The sequence below is a fragment of the Aplidium turbinatum genome, chromosome 10, assembly GCF_918807975.1.
Source record: "Aplidium turbinatum chromosome 10, kaAplTurb1.1, whole genome shotgun sequence".
In the NCBI taxonomy this organism is placed as follows: domain Eukaryota; kingdom Metazoa; phylum Chordata; class Ascidiacea; order Aplousobranchia; family Polyclinidae; genus Aplidium; species Aplidium turbinatum.
Window position 1 is genome coordinate 2,086,876 of NC_137481.1, and position 20,790 is coordinate 2,107,665.

The 20,790-nt window shown below is 38.9% G+C and overlaps 2 protein-coding genes across 3 annotated transcripts; one reads left to right on the forward strand and one right to left on the reverse strand.

Moving 5' to 3' along the window:
* Positions 1–5,607: 5,607 nt before the first annotated feature.
* On the forward strand, positions 5,608–12,636 carry LOC145777917 (uncharacterized). Of its 2 annotated transcripts, XM_082589280.1 has the most exons (7): positions 5,658–5,791; positions 7,440–7,530; positions 8,161–8,263; positions 8,897–9,061; positions 9,471–9,606; positions 10,050–10,164; positions 10,526–12,636. In XM_082589280.1, the coding sequence occupies exons 2-7, from the start codon at positions 7,468–7,470 to the stop codon at positions 10,727–10,729; spliced, it is 786 nt and encodes a 261-aa protein (XP_082445406.1). In that variant the 5' UTR covers positions 5,658–5,791; positions 7,440–7,467; the 3' UTR covers positions 10,730–12,636. The 2 variants fall into 2 exon arrangements, with proteins under 2 accessions (XP_082445405.1, XP_082445406.1); XM_082589279.1 differs by lacking the exon at positions 7,440–7,530 and having other exon boundaries at positions 5,608–5,791.
* Positions 12,637–12,932: 296 nt separating this feature from the next.
* LOC145777918 (signal peptidase complex catalytic subunit SEC11C-like) lies at positions 12,933–20,555 on the reverse strand. The gene is made up of 5 exons (XM_082589281.1): positions 20,421–20,555; positions 15,767–15,876; positions 15,010–15,159; positions 14,616–14,793; positions 12,933–13,990 (listed from the first exon to the last, which is right to left on the reverse strand). Exons 1-5 carry the CDS (start codon positions 20,460–20,462, stop codon positions 13,940–13,942), a joined length of 531 nt encoding a protein of 176 aa, XP_082445407.1. The 5' UTR covers positions 20,463–20,555; the 3' UTR covers positions 12,933–13,939.
* Between the last annotated feature and the right edge of the window lie 235 nt (positions 20,556–20,790).

Consider the following 20,790-nt stretch of genomic DNA (forward strand, 5'->3'; position numbering starts at 1 on the left):
ATGTTTGAATGTTTGGTATTGGCAAAACTCGCTCTTTTAATGCAGTTTCGCTTAAAATTAGGCAAACTTTGTTTTAGAGACATAGAGACTGAAAGCATCATTCTCAATATCGTGACGTCACACGCGTGCCAAAAGGGGGGGGTTGTAACCCCAACCCTCCCCCCTTGGCTACGCCACTGTGAACAATGATACTACGAGTCTACGACATATACGATATGCTATAAAATAGACAGTAAAACAGCCATGTTCATCAATAAATTTTGCTGGAATAAAAATTGCTAAGCATGCAAAGTAAACTTGAAATCTGGTTTAAAACCCTGTATGCAGTGTGTCCATGACCAATTGGATATTTGTATGTTTGCAGGCATATAGCCTACGGTAATTGATTGAAATTATGATGAAGACTAAAAACTATAAAACAATTCAGGTTTCAGATTGTTTCCACTGACGTCATTTGGCTCAGCGTTGGTTTCAGCTGAGCCAGCTCCAACAAATGTTGCTATTAAAATGTATAATCGAAACCTTAATAATAACAAAATAATAAAATAATTCCCCCCCCCCGGATACGTTAAGTCCGCTGTGGGACTAATATCAGCTGTTTAGAAGCATATCAAACCATTCAACAATTTCTCACAAAATTTCGGGGGGGGGGGGGGCGGGCCCCCTGGGCTCCCCATAGATCCGCGCCTGGGCGCGGGGGTAGTCTACACTGCCCTGCTCACAACAAGCACAAGCTGAACAATGAATCTGGTTGTGTTGCTTGGTTTTAAACAAAAAATATTTACTTGGCGCTGATGTCCAAATCACAGTGTTGTACGTTGACGCCGTCAAATTGACGGCGTCAACTTTTTTTTGACGCTGAGGCTAGCGCCGTCAATTTATTTTTCAGTTGACGGAAGTGATAGCGCCGTCAACTATTTTGCCGATTTTAAGCGTCAAGCGCTAAGCGTCATTTTTTGTTTTCATGGAAAATCTCGTTTCACAATAAGAGTTTCACAATGTATTCTGGCCTGCGCGACTCGTCCGAATTACCGGCTTTTGCGTTGGTTGGAATGGCTCCCTGGAATACATGCGAAAGAAGTTCGCCAAATGGTGATCACCCATGTATTGACAACGAGGGATCAGAGACCGAAAGCGAAAAATCCATGAATGGCATCGCGGACGTTGAATATACTTTGTTTCAAGAGCTCTATGCCCCTGAAAAGAGCGATGTTGGTGCAGTGGACCTCGTTAAAAGATTTATACATGCTAAACTATCACAGCACGCTTGGAACAGTGATACCTTTCCGACTAAACGTTTTCAACTTGCTTTTGAAATACAACACACCAATACCAACCAGCGCTGGTGTGGAACGCATGTTTTCACTTGGAAAAGACAATATGCGCAGGGGCGCCGGAACCGGGGGTGGAGCAGGGGGAGCGGATGCCCCCTGCTCTCAAATTTCTGTGGATGGGGAGGAAAGAGGGGGCAATGGTGCCCTTTTAAGGTCATGTAAGCTACTGCACACTTTGCAATATAACAATTTATGCTATTCGCTTTTAGCCTAATTATAATGTTCTATTTTTGCCTCAAAATAATATTCACGACACAAAATTCTCCATCACAGTAAGTTATATTACATGATTATAAAATAGCATGATGCCTTTCCTTGCCATTGTTCTTTGTATAGCGGATACTTGTAGGCTATCATTACTCGATAATGAGCTGATAGATGAGCATTATCGCTATATCTTATCTTAAAACTTAAAAAAAAAAAATTGGCCTTTCAGCAACAAAAGTGCCCTTATTTCATACTCCTGCCCCTCCAGTCAAAAATCGCTTCGGCGCCCCTGAATATGCGTCCCAAACGCAGCAGATTGTCAGACAAACGTTTTGAAATGCTTGTTTTTCTGCAAGGAAATAACTAATAGGCTGAGCAGCTGATTACAATTACAGTCTCAAAACATAATACCTGCTCTTTATTTATAGCTATTGTTAGCCTGAACTTGGTTGAAATATTTGCGTTTTATGAGACGCTGGCAAAAACTAGCGCTAGAAATTAGCGCTGACGCCGTCAATTTCTTTAAGAGCTTACGCAGTCCTTTACGCCGTAAAGTTTTTTGGCAATTTGCGCTGACGCCGTCAAATCATTTCAATGACGCGTACAACACTGCCAAATCATCATCATATTATTGTTAGGCTACTTATTTATTAGCATCAGACAAAAATGTCCATATTCGAATAACAAAAGAAATAAAAAAAAAAATAAAATGCATACAACTGGATGCAGGAGCGGCGCAAAAGTTACCAGAGCACATTTCAGCACGATCTTCAATACGAAATGTTGCGGTTGACTCAGTAAAGCTTCCAGAGTAAAACTTTGATTGGCTCTGGCAGCTTCATACAGAAGTGCATTGCAGGAATAAACATATTTGAGTGGTGCAAAGTCAGCGGCGCAAGCTGGTTTCTGTAACAAGCAGCATCAATTGACTCACTGGATAAATGGACATGCTACTGAAGCAACATTAAGGCCACATGATACTTACAGTGGAAACTATCAGTAGCTTCTGCCAATGAAAATTGTCGTGGGAAATCGTCGGCTGCATAGCCGAGTAGTGGGAGCTCTGGCTCCGTGTTCGAGAGGACGACGGTTCGACACCGCTCAAGAGCAGGCGGCTGTGTTTTAGGTAACACACGTAAATGCATGGCTGAAGGTGAAAACGAAGATTGGCTTTCTTTCCCGTCCACTTAATCTAAATCTTTAACTGCTGTGCGAAATATTAAGCCTGGATAGAATAAAAATGAAAATGCTTCTGTTACCTGCTATAGTTAGTTCTGTTACCAGTCAGTTACTTGCTGTAGTCAATACGTGTTTAGGCATTTTTCATGTCTTTGCAGTTAGCATCTTCACGAGAATATCGTTATTTTTTAAGATTAGGATGGCTAGGTTACCTACTAGTAACTAGAGTAACTATAGACAGTTTCCACTGTAAGCGGACCGCTGCCACTTGCAACTCTGTCAATCGTCATTGATTAGACAAGTGAGAAGCAAAAGGGACCGTAAACTGCTGTGAAATAACCTAACTTAACCATTATATCAATACTTAGTTACCACATGCTAACCAAACCATTTACCCGATATTTGTATGGAGTTACTTTGTGCATCGGTGGTGGTTTCTCTTGATATTGGCCAAAATTTATCTTTAAATAAAAATTCACTAAAGATCTTGGACTCTATTATTTAGCCAACAAAGTTTCAAAACATACATTGATAAACTAAAAAGTTTTTACATTTATTGGCATCTGTCACCACATCTATAGTATTGAATTTCTCAGTTGGAATGTTCTTGTTGCTGTGACGTCATTCCAGCTGCGCCACCCAGCCGGTAAGTCAGTTCCTTTTAACATTGATGCGAACGTGCATACGTTGAAGTGATGTAAAAAAGATTACAGTAAAGACATTATGATGATGACACCGTAGTGATGTTTACTTTGATAAATCCGACAGAAATTGTGTTTCAACAGAAGAAAAAACCAAGAAAAAAATGATTTATTTCTTGCATTCTTTTAATCACAGCATTTTTCTAATCCCTTCTAATCATCAAGTTGGTATCAGTTTCAATACTTTTTGGCAGCTTGCTAGTTGCCACCAGAAAAACACATGAAATTATATAAATAGACTTTTAGCAAACAGTTTCATTCTATATTCACAAAAACAACAAGCTAATTCCACGCAAAGTCGGGAAAAACAAACTCAATATTCATGACGTCATATTTGCAAACTGCTTTTTTTAGACTCAGCAAGTCAAGCGTTCGTTTCTGAATTCCAAACGGTCGCTTTCTCCCATTTACGATTTCAACTTACAATGTTTCCATCAACAAATATAATAACAAGAAGCGGTTTCTAGTACACAACTCAGCTGAACCAGGGTTTATCCGAGATGCAACGTATCGTGAGTGAACTGTTGTTTGTTTGTCATAGGCAAACAGCGCATTGTTTTTCGCTGTTTTAACGATCACAGATTAGTGTCAAAGCAGGATAACTGGCATAATCACATAACAAGTAGGCTACACTAAATCCGCATGTCAGTATTTTTATAACCATTGTTTTCAAAGTCTCAATAACAGGTTAAAAGAGTTTTAAAAACTTAGATTAAACTTAGGCTGTTTTTACTTAGGCTAACTGTTTTTCGATGAAGAAAGGGCTAGGACAAGAGATATTTAAGCTTGTTTTATCAAAACTAACATTTGAAACCTAAAAATACAACAGTACTACGAAGGCCGGTTGTGTTGTGCATTACTGCTTTGCACTTTAATTATTTTAAATTTCTACTCATTTTTATTTCTTGCAAATTTTTTTATTTTATGCCATTTATATTTTTTATATCTTACAATCTATTTTAGTTTCTTTCAACCACTAATTTAATTTCTCGATAATTTTGCTACTACTTCTCAATTGAATTAATTGAAAGCCTGTAAATATAGCTGAATTTTATTATCAGTCCTTGTTGCAACGTATTGTGAATACATGAATACATCATATAATCTCCAGAGGAAAAACGCTGACGAGCCGATTATATTTTTGTCATAAATAACTGTGTCCTTGGTGTTAAATGTGCAAAGACGTTCACGTTTTAGAATTTGACTGTTTGGCGGTCACAGAACTGGGCTTGCCAGTGTTCTTTTGTTTAAAGTGTGGTCTGCCCGCTGGCCCTACGTTGTGTACAAACATCACGTGATGAAGTCAGCTGGGCTCTTCACTGCTGAATGCCGCGCTGCACAATGAATGGTAGCTAGAGCGAAAAACAGCAAGGTTGGCAGTCATTCGACGTTGCCAGTTTTCTCTGGAAGCTAAAGTTGCAACAAAAGGTATTTTAACAAAATTAATTTTTTAAATTATTTGACAATTGTAACACAAAAGGTCGATTTTTGAATCAAAAACACAATTCATATAATTTACAAAAAAAATAAAAACATTAATTTTGAATACATGTTGATTTAAATGTCAACATACTTACGTCAAACTATCCTTTGCTGTAGAAAAGGCGAACCTTCAAGCTTTATGTACCTTGTTGAAACTAGCTCGTTCTGGTTTGGAGCAGCCTCAGAAACGCCGACCGGTTGACTCACATTCTCATTAAATTCTTCATTTTGAGAGGAAGTTATTCACTTGTATTTTGCTGACCTGGGAGATTGATGAGGTGTTTTCCCCAAGAGAGTGCTACTCGATGAAGTAGATGTTTTCTATTTGAGTTAGTAGTAATGTCGCATCGTATCTCTCAGTTACTTTGAGCTTGTCAACAACTGATCAATGTAGGCTAGGTTTTGTTGGTTGCGATGAAGGTTGGCTGATCTTGTTTCGCGTTTTTAGATGTTTTTATCTTGTAATTATGCCAGGCTAGATATACCATTTTCTCCAGCACACCTTAAAATAACAGAAACTGATGCATGTGAATGAATTCCGAAGTTGTGAACCACTGACTAAACCTGGTCACCAAGGTTGAGAAAGTAACGTTTCTGCTTGTTAAGTCTTGTTGCCTGTGAATTTATTCCGTCCATTAGGTTAGGTACCTCTTAATGTATAGTCTATGTCATAAATGAATTTATGTATTTTTATGTTTAGGTCATCTTATTGCTTCTGTAAGTTCAAACATCTCTAGTTTATTTAACTATTTTGAAGCTAAAACATCAATTGAAGGAAATCGTGTGTGAGTGCACAACATGCAAAAGCTGTTCAGTTTATTTGTTGTGCTCATCTTACTACAAAACGTGAAGTGTAGAGTTACCTACTCTAAAGACACAGATACTTGGGTAAGCACTTTTTATTCATTACAATACTTGTCTTTAAAAGATTTATTTTACTTTATGACATTTGTGTGAAAAGTCATTAAAGCAGATATAGTCCATGCGTGTCGTGTGAGTATCTGGATTTTTTTTCAAGAACCTCTGAGAATCGTATTTGTTAACTTACCCAGGTATTCTTTTTTTATTAGGGAGATATTTTCATACTGAATGCTGTAATAATGTGGTGGTATTGTTGTGTGATAAAGTCACAACAATGCATTTTGTGATTGCTATTTTGAGGTCCAATTCCGTCTAAACTCTAAATAGTTAACGCTCAAAAAATAACAGTTTTATTGTTAGAAAGTCCGGAAGTCTTATTTTTTCTTTTTTTTAAAACAAAGTTTTCTTAAATGATTGTAAAGCAGAAAACAAGTGACATAGTTGGCACAAAATCATGAAATTTGCACAAGTTGAGAAAACATTATTCATAAACAAACTGTTAATTTGTTTTCTATCATTTTCAATCGCAAAATATTTGTGAAGTGGTCAAAATTGCCACCAAGGTAGAAAATTCACGCATGGACTATACAATATGTTATCTAGCAAGTACAATTGGCTATCTAATGTTTTATGCTAGGTGGCCTAACAATCATCAGGTGCAACACTTATTTAAATGTAATAATATTCTATTACTACTCTATTGTTATTATTATTATTATTACTTTATATTATATTATTATGTACCTAAAATTAGTCTGCAGACATTGAATCAATGTAAAAACGGTTGGTTTACTGTCTTGGTATGGAGTTTTGCACACATATGGCTATGCAAGTTGACACAGAATGCTAGTTACAAGGCTATAAAAACCAGCTTTTGTCAAACATCTTACATAAAGTTTTTTTTTTTCTTCCGCTGAGTGACTAGGGAAGCATGGTATGGCTACCATACATGATAAAAATAGCTATTGCAACATAACGTGGTCAAGTGAATTCTCAATCAGTAAATAAAAATTGTATGTTTACCTATACAACATTTGTGTTATCATTTCTAGTGCTTCATCTTTCAAAGTGAACAATGCATTTGAGCAGTGAGCAGCAAGCTTTAAGTTTGTAATGACAATATGTATTTCAATGCATTTTACACATGCACATTGCAATTTATGTAAAGCATAAGTCCATTGCTTTTATGAACATTCTATCAATACCGGTGATTTTTTGTGTTCTGATAGCACAAGACAGACTGTTTGCTAAGAAATGCATTTCTTTGAAAACGATAAAAACTGCTAAGTTTACCACAGCTTGTTGAAAGCTTGGAGAAGCATTAAATCTCTTGTATAGAATAACTTTATCTGTTCTGTCGTATTTATTCGAGTATAAGCTGCACTCGCATATAAGTCACACCCCTAACTCAGACCTTGTAAAATGATACAAAATTTTGAAGATGCACTTTGAAATCATACATGCAGCTTGTCAAACTGTCACATTCCGACTTTGTGAATAAACATCAGGTACACAATTCCGTCTCTTATACTCGAATAAACACTGTATGAGTGTATGTATATGGATACGATACATAGCAGCTCGTTACAATGCTTTTATTTTACCTTTAAAATCTTTTTGAGCAAGTAGCAAGTGTTATTATTCGAGTGTTGGGACTTGTATTATTTTTAACCAGTTTTACTTGACTGGTGGCAACGTAGAACATGGGAAGGCCTGGTGATCACCTGTTAGATTTTTCCACTAGCAATAGAAGGTCTGAACATGTGGTAAGTGGTTGAAGGAACTGACACAGTTTTATTACAGTTAATTACTTTTTCTACATAATAAAAAATAAAGCTCACTTTGTAATGCTCATGCAAGATAAATAAAGGTCTTTGGTCCAAAATTTTTTAACTGTTTTTAACAATTTTGTGGATAATTGTCTGAATCGATTGACTATTCTATATTTTATACAATCTGAGGAGTCGTAGCTAGATTGCTATGGAGAGAAGTAAAGCGTTGTCCGTTGTAAGATAAGCACTTAAGCAGCCTTTTCTAGACATCTTAAAATCTCTTCCGTTTGATTTTAACTTAATTTAAAATCAAGATTCCACAAGTAGACCTTTTTAAAGAAGACCACTGAAGAACAGATTTTAAGTTCACTGATTGTGGTGTCTTTGTCCCAAAGTTAGTATAATCATAATGAACCTTTTTTTATTTTAAAGTTTTATTATGGAATATCATTATTCCATAATAAAACTTGATCACTAAACTTTTCAAAATAAATTATTTTTGAATTCAGCCATACTGACAGGGCTTGTGTGACAAAAGCTCTAAAAATTTGTTTTCAACAATTTAATGTGATACTTTCTGCTTTTTTTGTATATATACAATAAGTTGTATTATTTTTTTTTCAGGCTGCAAAGACTTGCAACCAAACAGATGGGACTGTGTACAAATGCACAGTTGGATATTGTTGTGAGGAGGGCCAGTGCTGTCTTTATGTTTATGAACTGTGGTGTAAGTCTTCAATGTTTGTAGGTGTGCACTAGTCATTAGGAGTGAGCAAAGTATTTCCTAATAGGAGTGTAATATGATTTTCGTAGATATGTTTGAGGTCTTTGTGGCTGGCTTCAAGAAGCCAAGTATAGTCTTCAAACTAATTGTCTGTTATGTGTTAAATTTTACATAGTGCTGTTTTGGGGAAGGTTGCACCCACTACTCCACAATTACCTCCATGATTGGGATTTAAAGCAGTGCATAATTTTCACTTTTCAAGCTTTTCACTGCATCACACTTTAAATTTAAGCTTTTAGCTATCAGGGTTTTGTTTAGTTGGAAAAACTGATTTTCAAGAATCCTGAACTAAAAAATAGCTTGTCATTCATTCATAGCTTGTCATGCCAGTGTCGGAGCCAGGCAAGAGCATTGGTTGTATTGTTTTTGAAGTCATTGTCATCACATGAAGGGCTAAGGGTGCAGATGGTGAGGATGTGCTTCATCGTTTGATTGTCTAAGCCGCAATCACTTATTGGGTTGGGAGTATGGGGATCTAGTATAGATCGCCATGGCTGGGAGTCATCTTCCATAAAAAAATATAGCTTTTTGCATAAAAACAATGAAGCTTCCTGTTTAACTCCTCATCTTTTACAGGGTTCTGGTTGGCCATTGGTGTCATACTCTTGATATCGTGTTGTTCCTTTTACCATCAGCATCAGAAAAAAATAGACACTCGTATGCGGCGACAACGAGCTAGACGGAGACATAGAGAAGCTTATAGTGGTGTTTGTAACTACCCTGGGCCACCAAGAGATGAGAGTAAGTGTTATTTATCTGCTGTCTCTTATGAAATATTGGCACTTAAAAAACATCTTTATTATACTCAGATCTGAACCATGCTGATGCACATGAAGTTAAAGAACCATTTCAAATGTTGAGATATGTTGTTAGTATTCAGAGCCACTGTGTATTGTGTAAGTGTAGCAAACAGCTATGGCATGACGGTCTTAGTACAACTGAGAGAGACTTTTCTGCTATATCTTGATCTAGTTAAGGTCTTTCAATATTTATCACCATTTATCTTGAAATGGTTAGACGTTTGATGGACTGGTCTTAGTTAAATTGGACATTTTTTTATAGAATATAGATCCTATTTGTACTTTTCTCTTGTTTAGCGTATTAACGTTCAGACTTGAATGATTGTAATCAATAATTTATTTTATGGCAGATATACTTGGGTACTGCAAGTTACCCTTGTATAATGACGTGATAAAAATCCCCCCAACTTCCTCCCCACCCCCACCGTACTCGTCACGACGTCGTTCCATTCATACGATTGCCTGCCTGCAACCGAACCAGAGAGGGTAAGTGCAAACTGTGTGGTTGGACATGCTACGATTCACATTTGCTAAACTGATCACTTTGTATTGAGCAGTTCCTTCATCTGCTATCACTGCCACTCGCTACTTGATACGCTATTGCTCTCGCTTTTCATTTTGTTTCGAAGAAGCCTGGTCTACATCCCGAAACATCAGGGTCGACCCGTTTTCTGCAGTGACTGCACTGTCCCCTTATGTTTTTATTGGTATTCCTTTTCTCATTTTTCCTGTCACTACCTTATTCCAAACTCACTTTGTCAATTGGTGTTTTCACTACCGGTATTGCTATTTAAGTACTTGCGTCACCCATTTCATTGTGGTAGTCATTTCGCTTCCCAACCATGGAGGTGTTTCCAAGGTTGATCAATAAGAATCATTTACTCGGAGAAAACGTAACTTATCTCATCAATAAACATTAATACTTGCAGCGAAACCATGATGACGATTGTGGATTGCAATATTACGTCATCAATGCTCTCTGTTGCTTCACTGTCGCATTATGTGCCAGAGCTGCTTGCTCAACACTCCATCCCTACTGTGTTGGTACGTTTGCTAATTCAAGATGCAGTTTTTAAGAGTTTCATTAAAAACAAAGCAATACGGTTGTGTTGCTATTTTGATATTACCTGTTCACGTAGGAGTAGGAAATAAAAACACGATCAAGTAGTAGGAAATCTGTTTTGCATATCGTATTTGCAGTGTGGCGCACAGGTTTTTGAGTGTAGTGATCAAAGTCTCGCAATTGAATCATGAAACTATTTGAATAATTTGCTATCTTGCACGCCACGCGTACCTAGACACCAAAACCCGTCAAATTTAAATTGATTCAACGTTTGCAGATGTTGAATCAATATAAAAATGGCGGATTTTGCTGTCTGGGTATAAACAACTTGTTTGTCCACAGCCTGCAAGCAACCGCAACAGTGAAGGCGTCACAACTGTCAACAACAATGCTCCACCTGTTGACGTCAGACCAAACGCCCGAAGCAAGGAGATTGCTGAGACGAGCGCCAGTCAGGAGAAAGTTGCTTTCTTGTCTGAACTCGACGACGACAGCGAAGACGCTGCCATTCCAACAACAAGTTCATTTAAAAGATGGGAAGACTAAAAGCTCTCGTGCGACATTACGTGGGGAAGATTGTCTGAAGTCTTTGTCACTAGGTGGTGGTGATGAGTAATGCCGTAACTACAGTATCGCTTTCTGCAAATGTCATTCATTCCACTGTAGTGTATGGTTGTCTCTTGTCCAGGTTTTGGAAGGTTTGCACGTTCGTTGTGTTCCAAACAGCTTCAGCACTAACCTAACCTGTTTTAAACCGTTTTTTTTTCGCACCCCATCAGCACAGAATGACGTGGTCATATGGAAACAAACCCAACATGTAGATTTGTTTGAAAGCAGCTTGCAGTTGGTCGTTGTAACTTACCAACAAAAATCTAAGATGTCATTTTGAGATGACGTGTCAAATGTCACATACTGGTCTAGGCAGTGGCCTAGCTTATTTTGTGTGAGGGTATTCGCCTTTCTTTCAATCAGAAACACATGGCTATGGATCGGTTACAAATTTTGTTGCCATGAGATGAGGTTCAGCCCCTTTCAGTTATACTCTTGTGTGTCTAAAACACTCGTGTTTAAAGTTGTAACGTAACTTCCACTAAGCTTAACTGGCCGACTTCCAACTAGTGTGCCATTGTGGTGCAGTTTGGTTACTCAATAACAACACAGGCTTGATGCGTAAGTGCAATAGTCGTGCACCATGTGCATACAGCATGTGGTAGTTTACAGATTACACCTTTATAGTTATAGGGTAATAATCACCATAATGTCACTTGACGTTCGTTTATTATTGTTGAGAAAAGATTATTTCAGTACAAAATTGTACCCCTTGGCTCAAACAGGCTAGAAAAACTGCTACATTAAAACCACGTTGGTCTTTAAATGGAGAACAATCTGCTACTCGCTCCACTAGCAGACTGCTAATTGCAGCTGCTCCACCTTGCCTTTCTACCATCGACTGTGTGAGACACAGCTTTACTGTTAGTCGAATGCTTAGTAATTACATCGGTGCGTTATTTTTGTATACGCTCTGGGCCACACTGCCCCAACCATATTAATCTTTTCCACAATTGCCAAGCAAAAAATATGTGTCACTGCAGAGCAGTAGTGTGGCAGTATTTCAAATACGAGTTCATGTATTTCATCATCACTGTGGAATTAGTGTTTGCGATATTTTTTCATTGTTGTGTTTATTTCTTTAGCTGGCTGCAACTGCACAACTTTTGCTATGTAAATATTTATTTGCTCCATCTCCCTTGTAACACCACCCACATGTAGCGGTGGTTGTTTCACCAAGATGGAAGACCAATTGCCACCCGCAAGCTTTGTTATACTGTACTAGAAGTAGCAGCCTCGGCGGTATCACGAGACGGCGGTCGTGTTGCGGAGGTTCTTCCTGGACGTTGAATCAATTTCTAAGTGATAACTTGCACTGGTAATCGCGACGTCTAGTGAGCCACTATGAACCTTCCACAGTGAATCATTGTTGCCCGGCTGTGGGACGTTCCGAGGGGTGCCGGTTCGACACCTATCGGAAGCAGCGTACGCATTTGTCTTGGGCAAGACATTTAACACCATTTTTTATGGTGGACACAACGATTGGTTGTCTTGCCTTTCCGTCCACTTAATGTTCAAAAGTACATATTGATGCTTCCTCGGTTATTAAAGTTTTCAAGCCACTGAGCTTCGACATACGATAGCGCAAACTTCTTGTATGTGGACACTTCTTTTAATTCACCTTTAGTGAACAAGTTGGTTTTCAGCACGGAAGAGTTCCTGCTTATGTTAGCTGCGTTTTAGGACATCAGGGTTGCGAGTAGTGCCTTTCTGTTGCCATGGTTACTATGCTGTTTGTGTCTGCTGTTCGTTCACTAACTTCGGTGTTTTGTTAATGCGTCAATTACACATTTAATATCGTGAATTAGTGCATTTAAAACTACTTGGAATACACGTATGTATTTGCAAAAGCTTGTACCTGTCTCAACGTCAGTAGCGGCGGGTTCAAGCAGTGAAATTTCAACAGATTACCATTAATTTAAGCAAACTTAGTAAACGACATCTTCTAATCCATTGTCAACGCCAGTGATTTGCAAGCGCCAGTGTTTTTTCCAGTGGCCGAGTTGTGAAAACATCTACGCGATGTTCCATAGCACGCGGATGGTAGGTCCCTTCGCTGCTTCTCTCTGTTGCATCTGGGATCGCAGTGTTGTCGCAATGGGCACAAGATATAAAGGGATAATTACCATTGAACAACATCTAACAAGCGCACAACCTCATTTCCATCCAAGAGTCTTTTATTTCATTATGCAGCAAGTCGGCAGCAACATTGAAGAGAGGATCACGAACGCAATGGAAACATAATCAATTTACATAAGATGTTCTGCCAAGCAGGGCCGGATTTAGCTGATGGGGGGCCCGGGGCACTTTTAGATCGGGGGGCCCCATGCAAAAACCATCTCTACGTCTACAGTAGCATCAGTCCAGTACTGCACAGCATTTTGCAGAAACTTTAAAGGCCAAAACGAAAAAAAATAACACAAAATCACATTTTAACCACATAGGGGGGCCTTTCAAAAGTCGGGGGGCCCGGGGCAACTGCCCCCCCCCCCTAAATCCGGGCCTGCTGCCAAGTGGATTCGTGATGTCATAAAGGAACAATGCAAGGACAGGATAGCGAGCATAAACATTGCGCGATTTTTTTTCTATTGTGGCAGGAACTCAGCAAAAGGCCATGGACAATTCAGGACTTCCACGTCTAATAAGCAGCTTTCAAAATTATGTGCTAATAGGTTACCAGACTTGGTAATCTGATATAATTGTTGTGCACCGTCAGCCTTTCAATTATTGCGGTACCTGTGTTGAAAATGCAAATACAGTCACAGAGAAACCAACCTTTATGACGTTAAGGCCACGGACATTATAAAAGCAATACCACATAAGATTCTTGTTCCATTTCAACAATATACGAAACGCCAGTGTTGACGTTTGTACGAGCCAGTTTGCACTCAGTGAGTATGGCAGGCTATTTGAGATGCATAACCGAAGTATTTAGAACAAATATTAGGCTGAAGTCTTCTCAATATCTCATACCACTGCAACATCAAATAAACGGCAAGTGGTCGAGCATACAAACCACAAACGCAATTTTTCTACACAATACTAGTCAACAAAATTCTTTTGAAACAACGACAACCAGTTTAATGACGGATGTGTCAAAACGAGAAGCGACTTCCAGGGTTGGCACTATGGGAGCATGAAATATTTTTATTCGCGGTGTATAAGCACGAACACCCCAAGAAGAGTCAAAACTGCATACTGCAACACAATGAAAAAAAGTTGTAAGTTTAAACATCAACTACATTTAACTACATGCTGGAATTTCAAAATATTAATTGCCATAACGAGATCTGCCTTTCAAGTGCTGTCTTCAAGCATACAAACATGAGTTCCTTCAAATTAGATAAGCAAAGCACTTTTTCTTTCCAGGCATTTTCTTTAAAAACCTTCTACCCTCATGGAACCGTACTACGTACAGTACAACCATCGGCCACTTAATTGCACAGACCTATAGATTAAGGAAATTGGGGGGTTTTCGAATGGCATTATTATATCATTATCTTATTTTTACTTCTTCGTGACGATTTTCACCAACCCGCATGACACAACATGACGGAATGGCCCGTTTCGGTGAGTCCGATCCCTTGACGGGGGATTTTTTCAATTTTTTTTTTAAATTATCAGGTACCGTAGCCTAATTATCATTGCCGTTTTAGGGTTAGAGGTTAGGAACTCACCGAATAGTAGCAGACCCCAACATGATGGCCTGCAAGGGCGTCAAATTATGTTTGAACCACTCCTGATGGGTGTGATGTAGTAATAGACACATAAACTGCCTCAAATGAACTCCCAGCGCACAAGCGAGCTTGTAAGCACATCCTACCTTCAATTTGGGATAATCGTTCATGATGATGGTTACCATGCCAACGTAGGGAACAAAGCCCCTTGCACGGCCGACAACATGCGGGGGCTCCACCCACAACTGGCCGGGCTTGTAGAGGCCTCTGTCGTCTACTTCATTGTTGTCGCCTTTCGTTAAAAACTTGGCCGTTCCATTTTCACTAAAATTGGAATGAAAAACACAGTTTTGTGAAAGCATGGCAAGATGTTTTGATAACCGGTATCGTATTATGACAATTGAAAACGGTCGAAGAAAAAAACGGTCCACACATCTTTTCTTAATCAGGTAAATTTTTTAATTGAATAGATATAACGTGCCTAGCATTCGCAAGAGGTCAGGTACTGCTGTTACGGTTAAAACTCTTTGGAAAACATACGTCTCATGAAGCTTTATCACCCTATGGACTATAGGAATATCCCTTCCTTCTATTTTAAAGACCACAATCTCCCCGGCTCGGATTGGAACTTCTTCGTAGTTGGTCAGGAAAAGAAGATCGCCACGGTAGAATGCAGGTTCCATGCTTCCACTACGAATGCAAAGTTTGGTACTGTACTTTTGACAAAATTACAAAGTTTGGATGATTTTAAACGAATGGATGCGAACTATGCTATAAGACTAGTGATTGGAATGCAAGAAGAGCTAAAAACACTTAAGACGAAACAGTGAGACAATATGATCAAGCATAGTTTAACTACTAATGATACAATTAACCGAGTAAAACAGAAGTATTACTTCAGAAAAACTAGACAATTCTGATAATGCGAGATGACTTCCAGGTCCTTGTCAGGAAGTAGAGTGAATGTGACAGCTCAAAAACAAACTGGTTGTTTAGCAACAATGAGTTGGCAATAAATTAAATTGGTCGCCAAGCATAAAATCTAATTTTTAATGTCACCGTGGCCTGACTGCTTTATGGGGATACGTCGAAATGCCAGAAGTAAAACTTAAGCACCACACTCATTGTACACTTGTACAGCCACAAGAAAAACAAGCAATGTGTGGCAATTTTGTCCAAACATAGTACTGTACAATACAACGCTATTTTGCACTGTATACCGGTGTGAAATAAATTATTATTATCGTGCTTTTTTTGCAACCCTACCTAATAAATTATTATTACATAGAAACCACACCTGAGAACGACCACAATAGGGCTTTCACTTCCAGTAGCCACCATCAGTCCTTTCCATATCATCAGTGCTGAGGCAATTATCATGGCAAAGTTGAGAAATTGGTAATACACCTACCAAAATACATGAGGAAAGCTTTAGAAATTTAAAAAAAGTTAACTTCTCAATACGGTACGACAAACTTTAAAATCTTGTTTTAAAAATATTGGGCTTTCTTGCACAAGAATTTTCAAAGAGAATTCCCATTCATGTTAGACGTTTTAAAATTCTTGAATAAAAATTTACAACGTCAATGTTACAACTTTCACATATTAAAAAGTATTGAATGCATGTCAAGGTAAAAATGACCTATGTCACTTAATATACAGGGTGAACTGAAAGTGCTTGGACTGTTTTTCATTTTATGATTAAACGTTTAAATGTCATGTATTGTATATGTATGCCTTTTAATATGCCAAATGTCTTGCTAAACTCTCTAAAATTTAGTTTTAATTGTAAGCATAAATAGTAAGGTCTAAAATGAGCCAAAGAGAAGCCACCATTCAGCTCCATCGCGCGGGGAAAACCAACTCTATTACCATTAAGCTCTTAAAAGTTGCCAAATCCATTGTTCACCATGTCACATGTGAGCAACACTTCAGTGAGGAGTATAGGCGCCGAGTTTTCAAAATAGCTGGGCGGGCGAACACATACTGTCACGTCATAAAGATTATTTTGTGCGCTTTTCAAAAGGGCGATTTTGCTAGGTTGCTGGGCTAGCCTAGTTTAACATTTAAGTCTATGTCTCCTTTAACACAATTTGGAAACAAGTAATAAATATAATTGGTACTCAACAACGTCTGGTCCTGGTAATTCAGTTCCGCATATTTTTTGTGATTGGTATGTGCGGGTTTGCGGGACGAAAAACTGTAATACTGTACTAGTTCCATAATTACATTACTATTGTTCATACAACACGATAACACACACACAATACATCGGTGGGTTCATACGATAAGTCGCTCCTAGCGGGCGCACAGATAAGAAACAAGCTGCTGTAATGCAACGCAGAAGCGATTTTACGGCAATTCAGCTCCCGAGAAGCCACCTAGCGATAAACTGCGCTATTGAACCGAGCTTACATTGAATCTACAATTAGAACAGTTATATAACGAAGGAGCTGAATTGCAACTAATTGAACTAATGACAACCAACGGTTTCATCCGGCCAAACCAACGCGTGTGCACAATTTAATATCAGTGACGTAACAGACGCAACTGTGATGATTGAGACGACAAAATAGAGCATTTTGGCAGCAGAGTTAATTGATAACGTCGTTTGAAAGAAAATTTCTCCTTTAAAGAACAATGCTACAGTTTTTACACCGATTTAACATCTGGCGATGTTAAAACGATGTAAAAGCAGTGGAAATTGCGTCAGACTTCTGCCGCGAATGAAGTTCCTCGCAGGTTTGCGTAATTTACTTGATTTATAGCACTGGGTTACGAGTGGCAGAGTGGAGACAAACGGCGCGGCCACACACACTTTTGCTCGTTTAACGGCTAATCAACGTTGTTTAACGTTGCATGAATGTAACAATGGCAATAATTGACGAAAACTAATCGCTTAATTAGTAGGTCTAGTGGGGCCTATCATATGGCGACAAAACCCTGCGAATAAGGTAAGTAGGCTAGTATCAGAAGGTGGCAGATGGTTACAGAAATTTTGGGACTTAAAATTGCATTAAATTTTTTTTTTAATTCTTGAAATGTCCGGGGGGCGCGGGACTCGGCGCCGGTGGTGAGGACCATTATGGAAAAGGATCTCAGTTTTCTCCTTACAAGATGAGAAAACAGCAGTACCTTACACCTCTCAAAAAGAAAAAGAGACTTGAAAGAGCACACATTCTTCTCAGAGAACTGAAGGCAGGCAAGGCAAGATATCATTTTTTTCAGACAAAAAACTCTTCACAATTGAAGCTCAGTTTAACAATCAGAATGATAGAATTTATGCACAGTCTTCAGCATGTAGTAAAGATTCTGTCATCATCGGCGTATGAGCAGATCTTTCCAGGCTAGATTGGATGGCAGGAAATCATCAGCCACTCAGCAGTCTCGTCATCCAGATCCAGGACCCTCAGACCATGCGTACCGTTTGGAGGGGTGTCCAGTCGTTTGGTCGACAGGACGTTTGGTTGACAAGACATTTGGTCGACAGGACATTTGGTCGACAGAACGATTCATTTTAGGGTTAGAGTTAAGGTTAGGTAACTAACCCAAAAATGAATCGTTAAAACTAAAATGTTAACTAACCTTAAAATGTTTGTCGACCAAATGACTGGGTACCGTTTGGAGGCCGGTGGATTAGGCAGTGGTGGATCACATCGTCTGCGGTCTGTTCAGTAGCACCACACTCGCATTCTGATGAAGGAGCCAGGCCCCACTTGTGCATGTCCGAACGAAAGTGGCCGACACCAGTCTGCAGGCAGTTAAGCCTGACCCAAGCAAGCCTTGCGAGGGACATCCCCGGTGGACGGGGATCGGCGTCGGGTATGAAGTCACGAAGCATGGAGGTGTGGTTTTGCCACTCCGTGTTTCACATGTGGTTTGTCCAGTGTTCTGCACTTAAACCAATGAGAAAAATCGTGGCCATAGGCGCCGGGTTTTGAAAATCGCCGGGGGGCAAACTTTCTAGCCGACTGATTGCTTACATTCAAAATGCTGATGTTTGTTTGTCAGCATTGATGTTTTTTTGCGTCTATATGCCATTGTATATCGCCAAGCTTTATAATGTAGGCTCAGGCCTCGAAATTCACGGCGAACATCGGACATGTCCGCCGTCAGAGCATGTGATGTCCGCGGGAAGTACCATCTAGATCGGTCATATTTGTCCGCCGATAAATAACACAGGAACTAGCGATACAAATCGTCATTGCATAGCACGAACAATTGTTGCGATAGTATACTTTCCAGTGCATTCTAGCGCGCATCTAGAAAATGTGAATACTGTATCCCTTAACTTCCATTCAAGGAGGAAAACTTTCGATTTTTACATTGCTTCAACGATTGATGACATTGAATCAGCGTAACAAAGGTGATTTCTTCGCTAAGAATCGATAGGAGTACAGGTACTTCTCTACACTAATCACGCGCAATTTAGTTCAAGTTTACGTCACGATGTCTGGATTTGATCTCCGAGTAATAATGATACGGCAAGGTTGGTTACTAAATTAGATTATACGAGTAGGCTATTACAGCAAGATGCAACAAAATTTGCTAAGTTTTGGTATTACAGTAAGAAAGAAAAGACCCAAGGAAAATTCACTTTCGCTCACATGACACGCAAAAATACACTTAAAGAAAAAAGCCTGTGAAACTTTGCACAGCAGAAAATAGTAGCGTTAGTGTAGAAATTTTCCAACTCCTGCCCAGAGCATAGTGACGCAATAAGCCATACGACCTCGTTCGGTGGAAGTTAATCAATATTGTGATGTATTGACCAGCTATACCTGCGCTTTGACTCTTCAAGCGCAAGTCGTTGGTCTGATGAAAGCCTTTCAGAGTGACTTTACTGAATTTTTAAAAAGCCTTCTAAAACCGTAGTTATAGTTCTGAAATGGCAAAGAATTATGATCAAGATAAAGTGATGAAGCATGACGATCGACGGTTAAAACTGGTGTGTCAGCCGTGAGACTTAATTTGTCCGCCGAGATAGCTGCTCAGACAGGACACGTTTGTCCGCCATCAAAAAAACGAATTTCGAGGCCTGTAGGCTACTTCGAATTATATGCTGGTCACTTTGAACTTTAGCTCTTAATACGCTTAGATACTAAACTGAGCAAACAGCAAACCGTACCTCGTCATTGACACTCCCAAGAAAAAACAAAGCGGAAGAAATCAAGAAAAACGTTTTTCAATCATTGTTACTATGCTTCAACGGCACCATGCTGGCGTTTATCAGCTACCGTACTTCTGTTTTTTTTGTTATCTTAGGAGCAGCGCTCTTGTTGCAACAAGTAGATCTTTTAATTGAGATCGATCCGCAATGAAGGTCAAACTAACGCAAATCTGAACTTAGAAACATTTGATTTAGAATTTTTTTAAATAATTTGCGGGAGGGCAGCCACCCCGAGCTAAATTCACGGAGGGGCGACGCCCCCCTGGAGTCGGTGCCTATGATCGTGGCTCCTTCTGTGAGAACAGTTTAGTGTCGTCAAAAACTGTCTTTCGTCATGGTGTGGGCCGCCATCTCTAAATTTAAAAATGTCCTCTGGTTTTTGTGGAACAAGGGGTTAAAATCAATTCAGATCGCTACATCAACGATATCTTGGTTCCAGCCCTTGAAGAGATGAAGGTCGTCATGGGAGGCAAAGGCCTGTTGCATTGCTCACCACAGTGTTGATGCTCTGAAGCAATCACTACTGTGAGAATGGGATAAAATACCCCCTTTTGATAAAGAATTGAGAGAGTTATCCAAGTGAAGGGTGGCCACATTGAAAATAAATGAAAAAAATATTCTTAGTATTATAAGCTCTCATTGTGATAACTTTTTATTAATGAGATCTTATTTATTTTCTATCAATAAATCATTTATAAGTTGGTCCAAGGACTTTCTGTTCTCCTTGGATTTATAATTACAAACATCATAATCATTTTAAATAAAAAGCATAATATTGTACCTGACGTTTGTTCATACGTTTTAAATCATTAAATATGTCCATGATGAAAGACCTGCTGACTTTTCCAGCCAGCCGCTTCTATTGAAATATCGGTATAACAAATAAACTATAAAAACTTGTACATATGCACATCCTGCAAGAAAGTACGGTGCGTATAATTTTATGGTTTAATGAGCAATTAGCCATAGTGAAACCTGGCTTGTACAGTACATATACATAAAACAGCATTCACAGGTCAAGGTAAATTAACCTTATTAGCTACCTTATCAACCTTAGGCCAACTTTGCAAAATTCCATAAAACACCAATAAAGGTTTGACAGATCATTGAAGCAATGGCACCGTTTATTGGTTTCAAAGTTTAAACTTTAG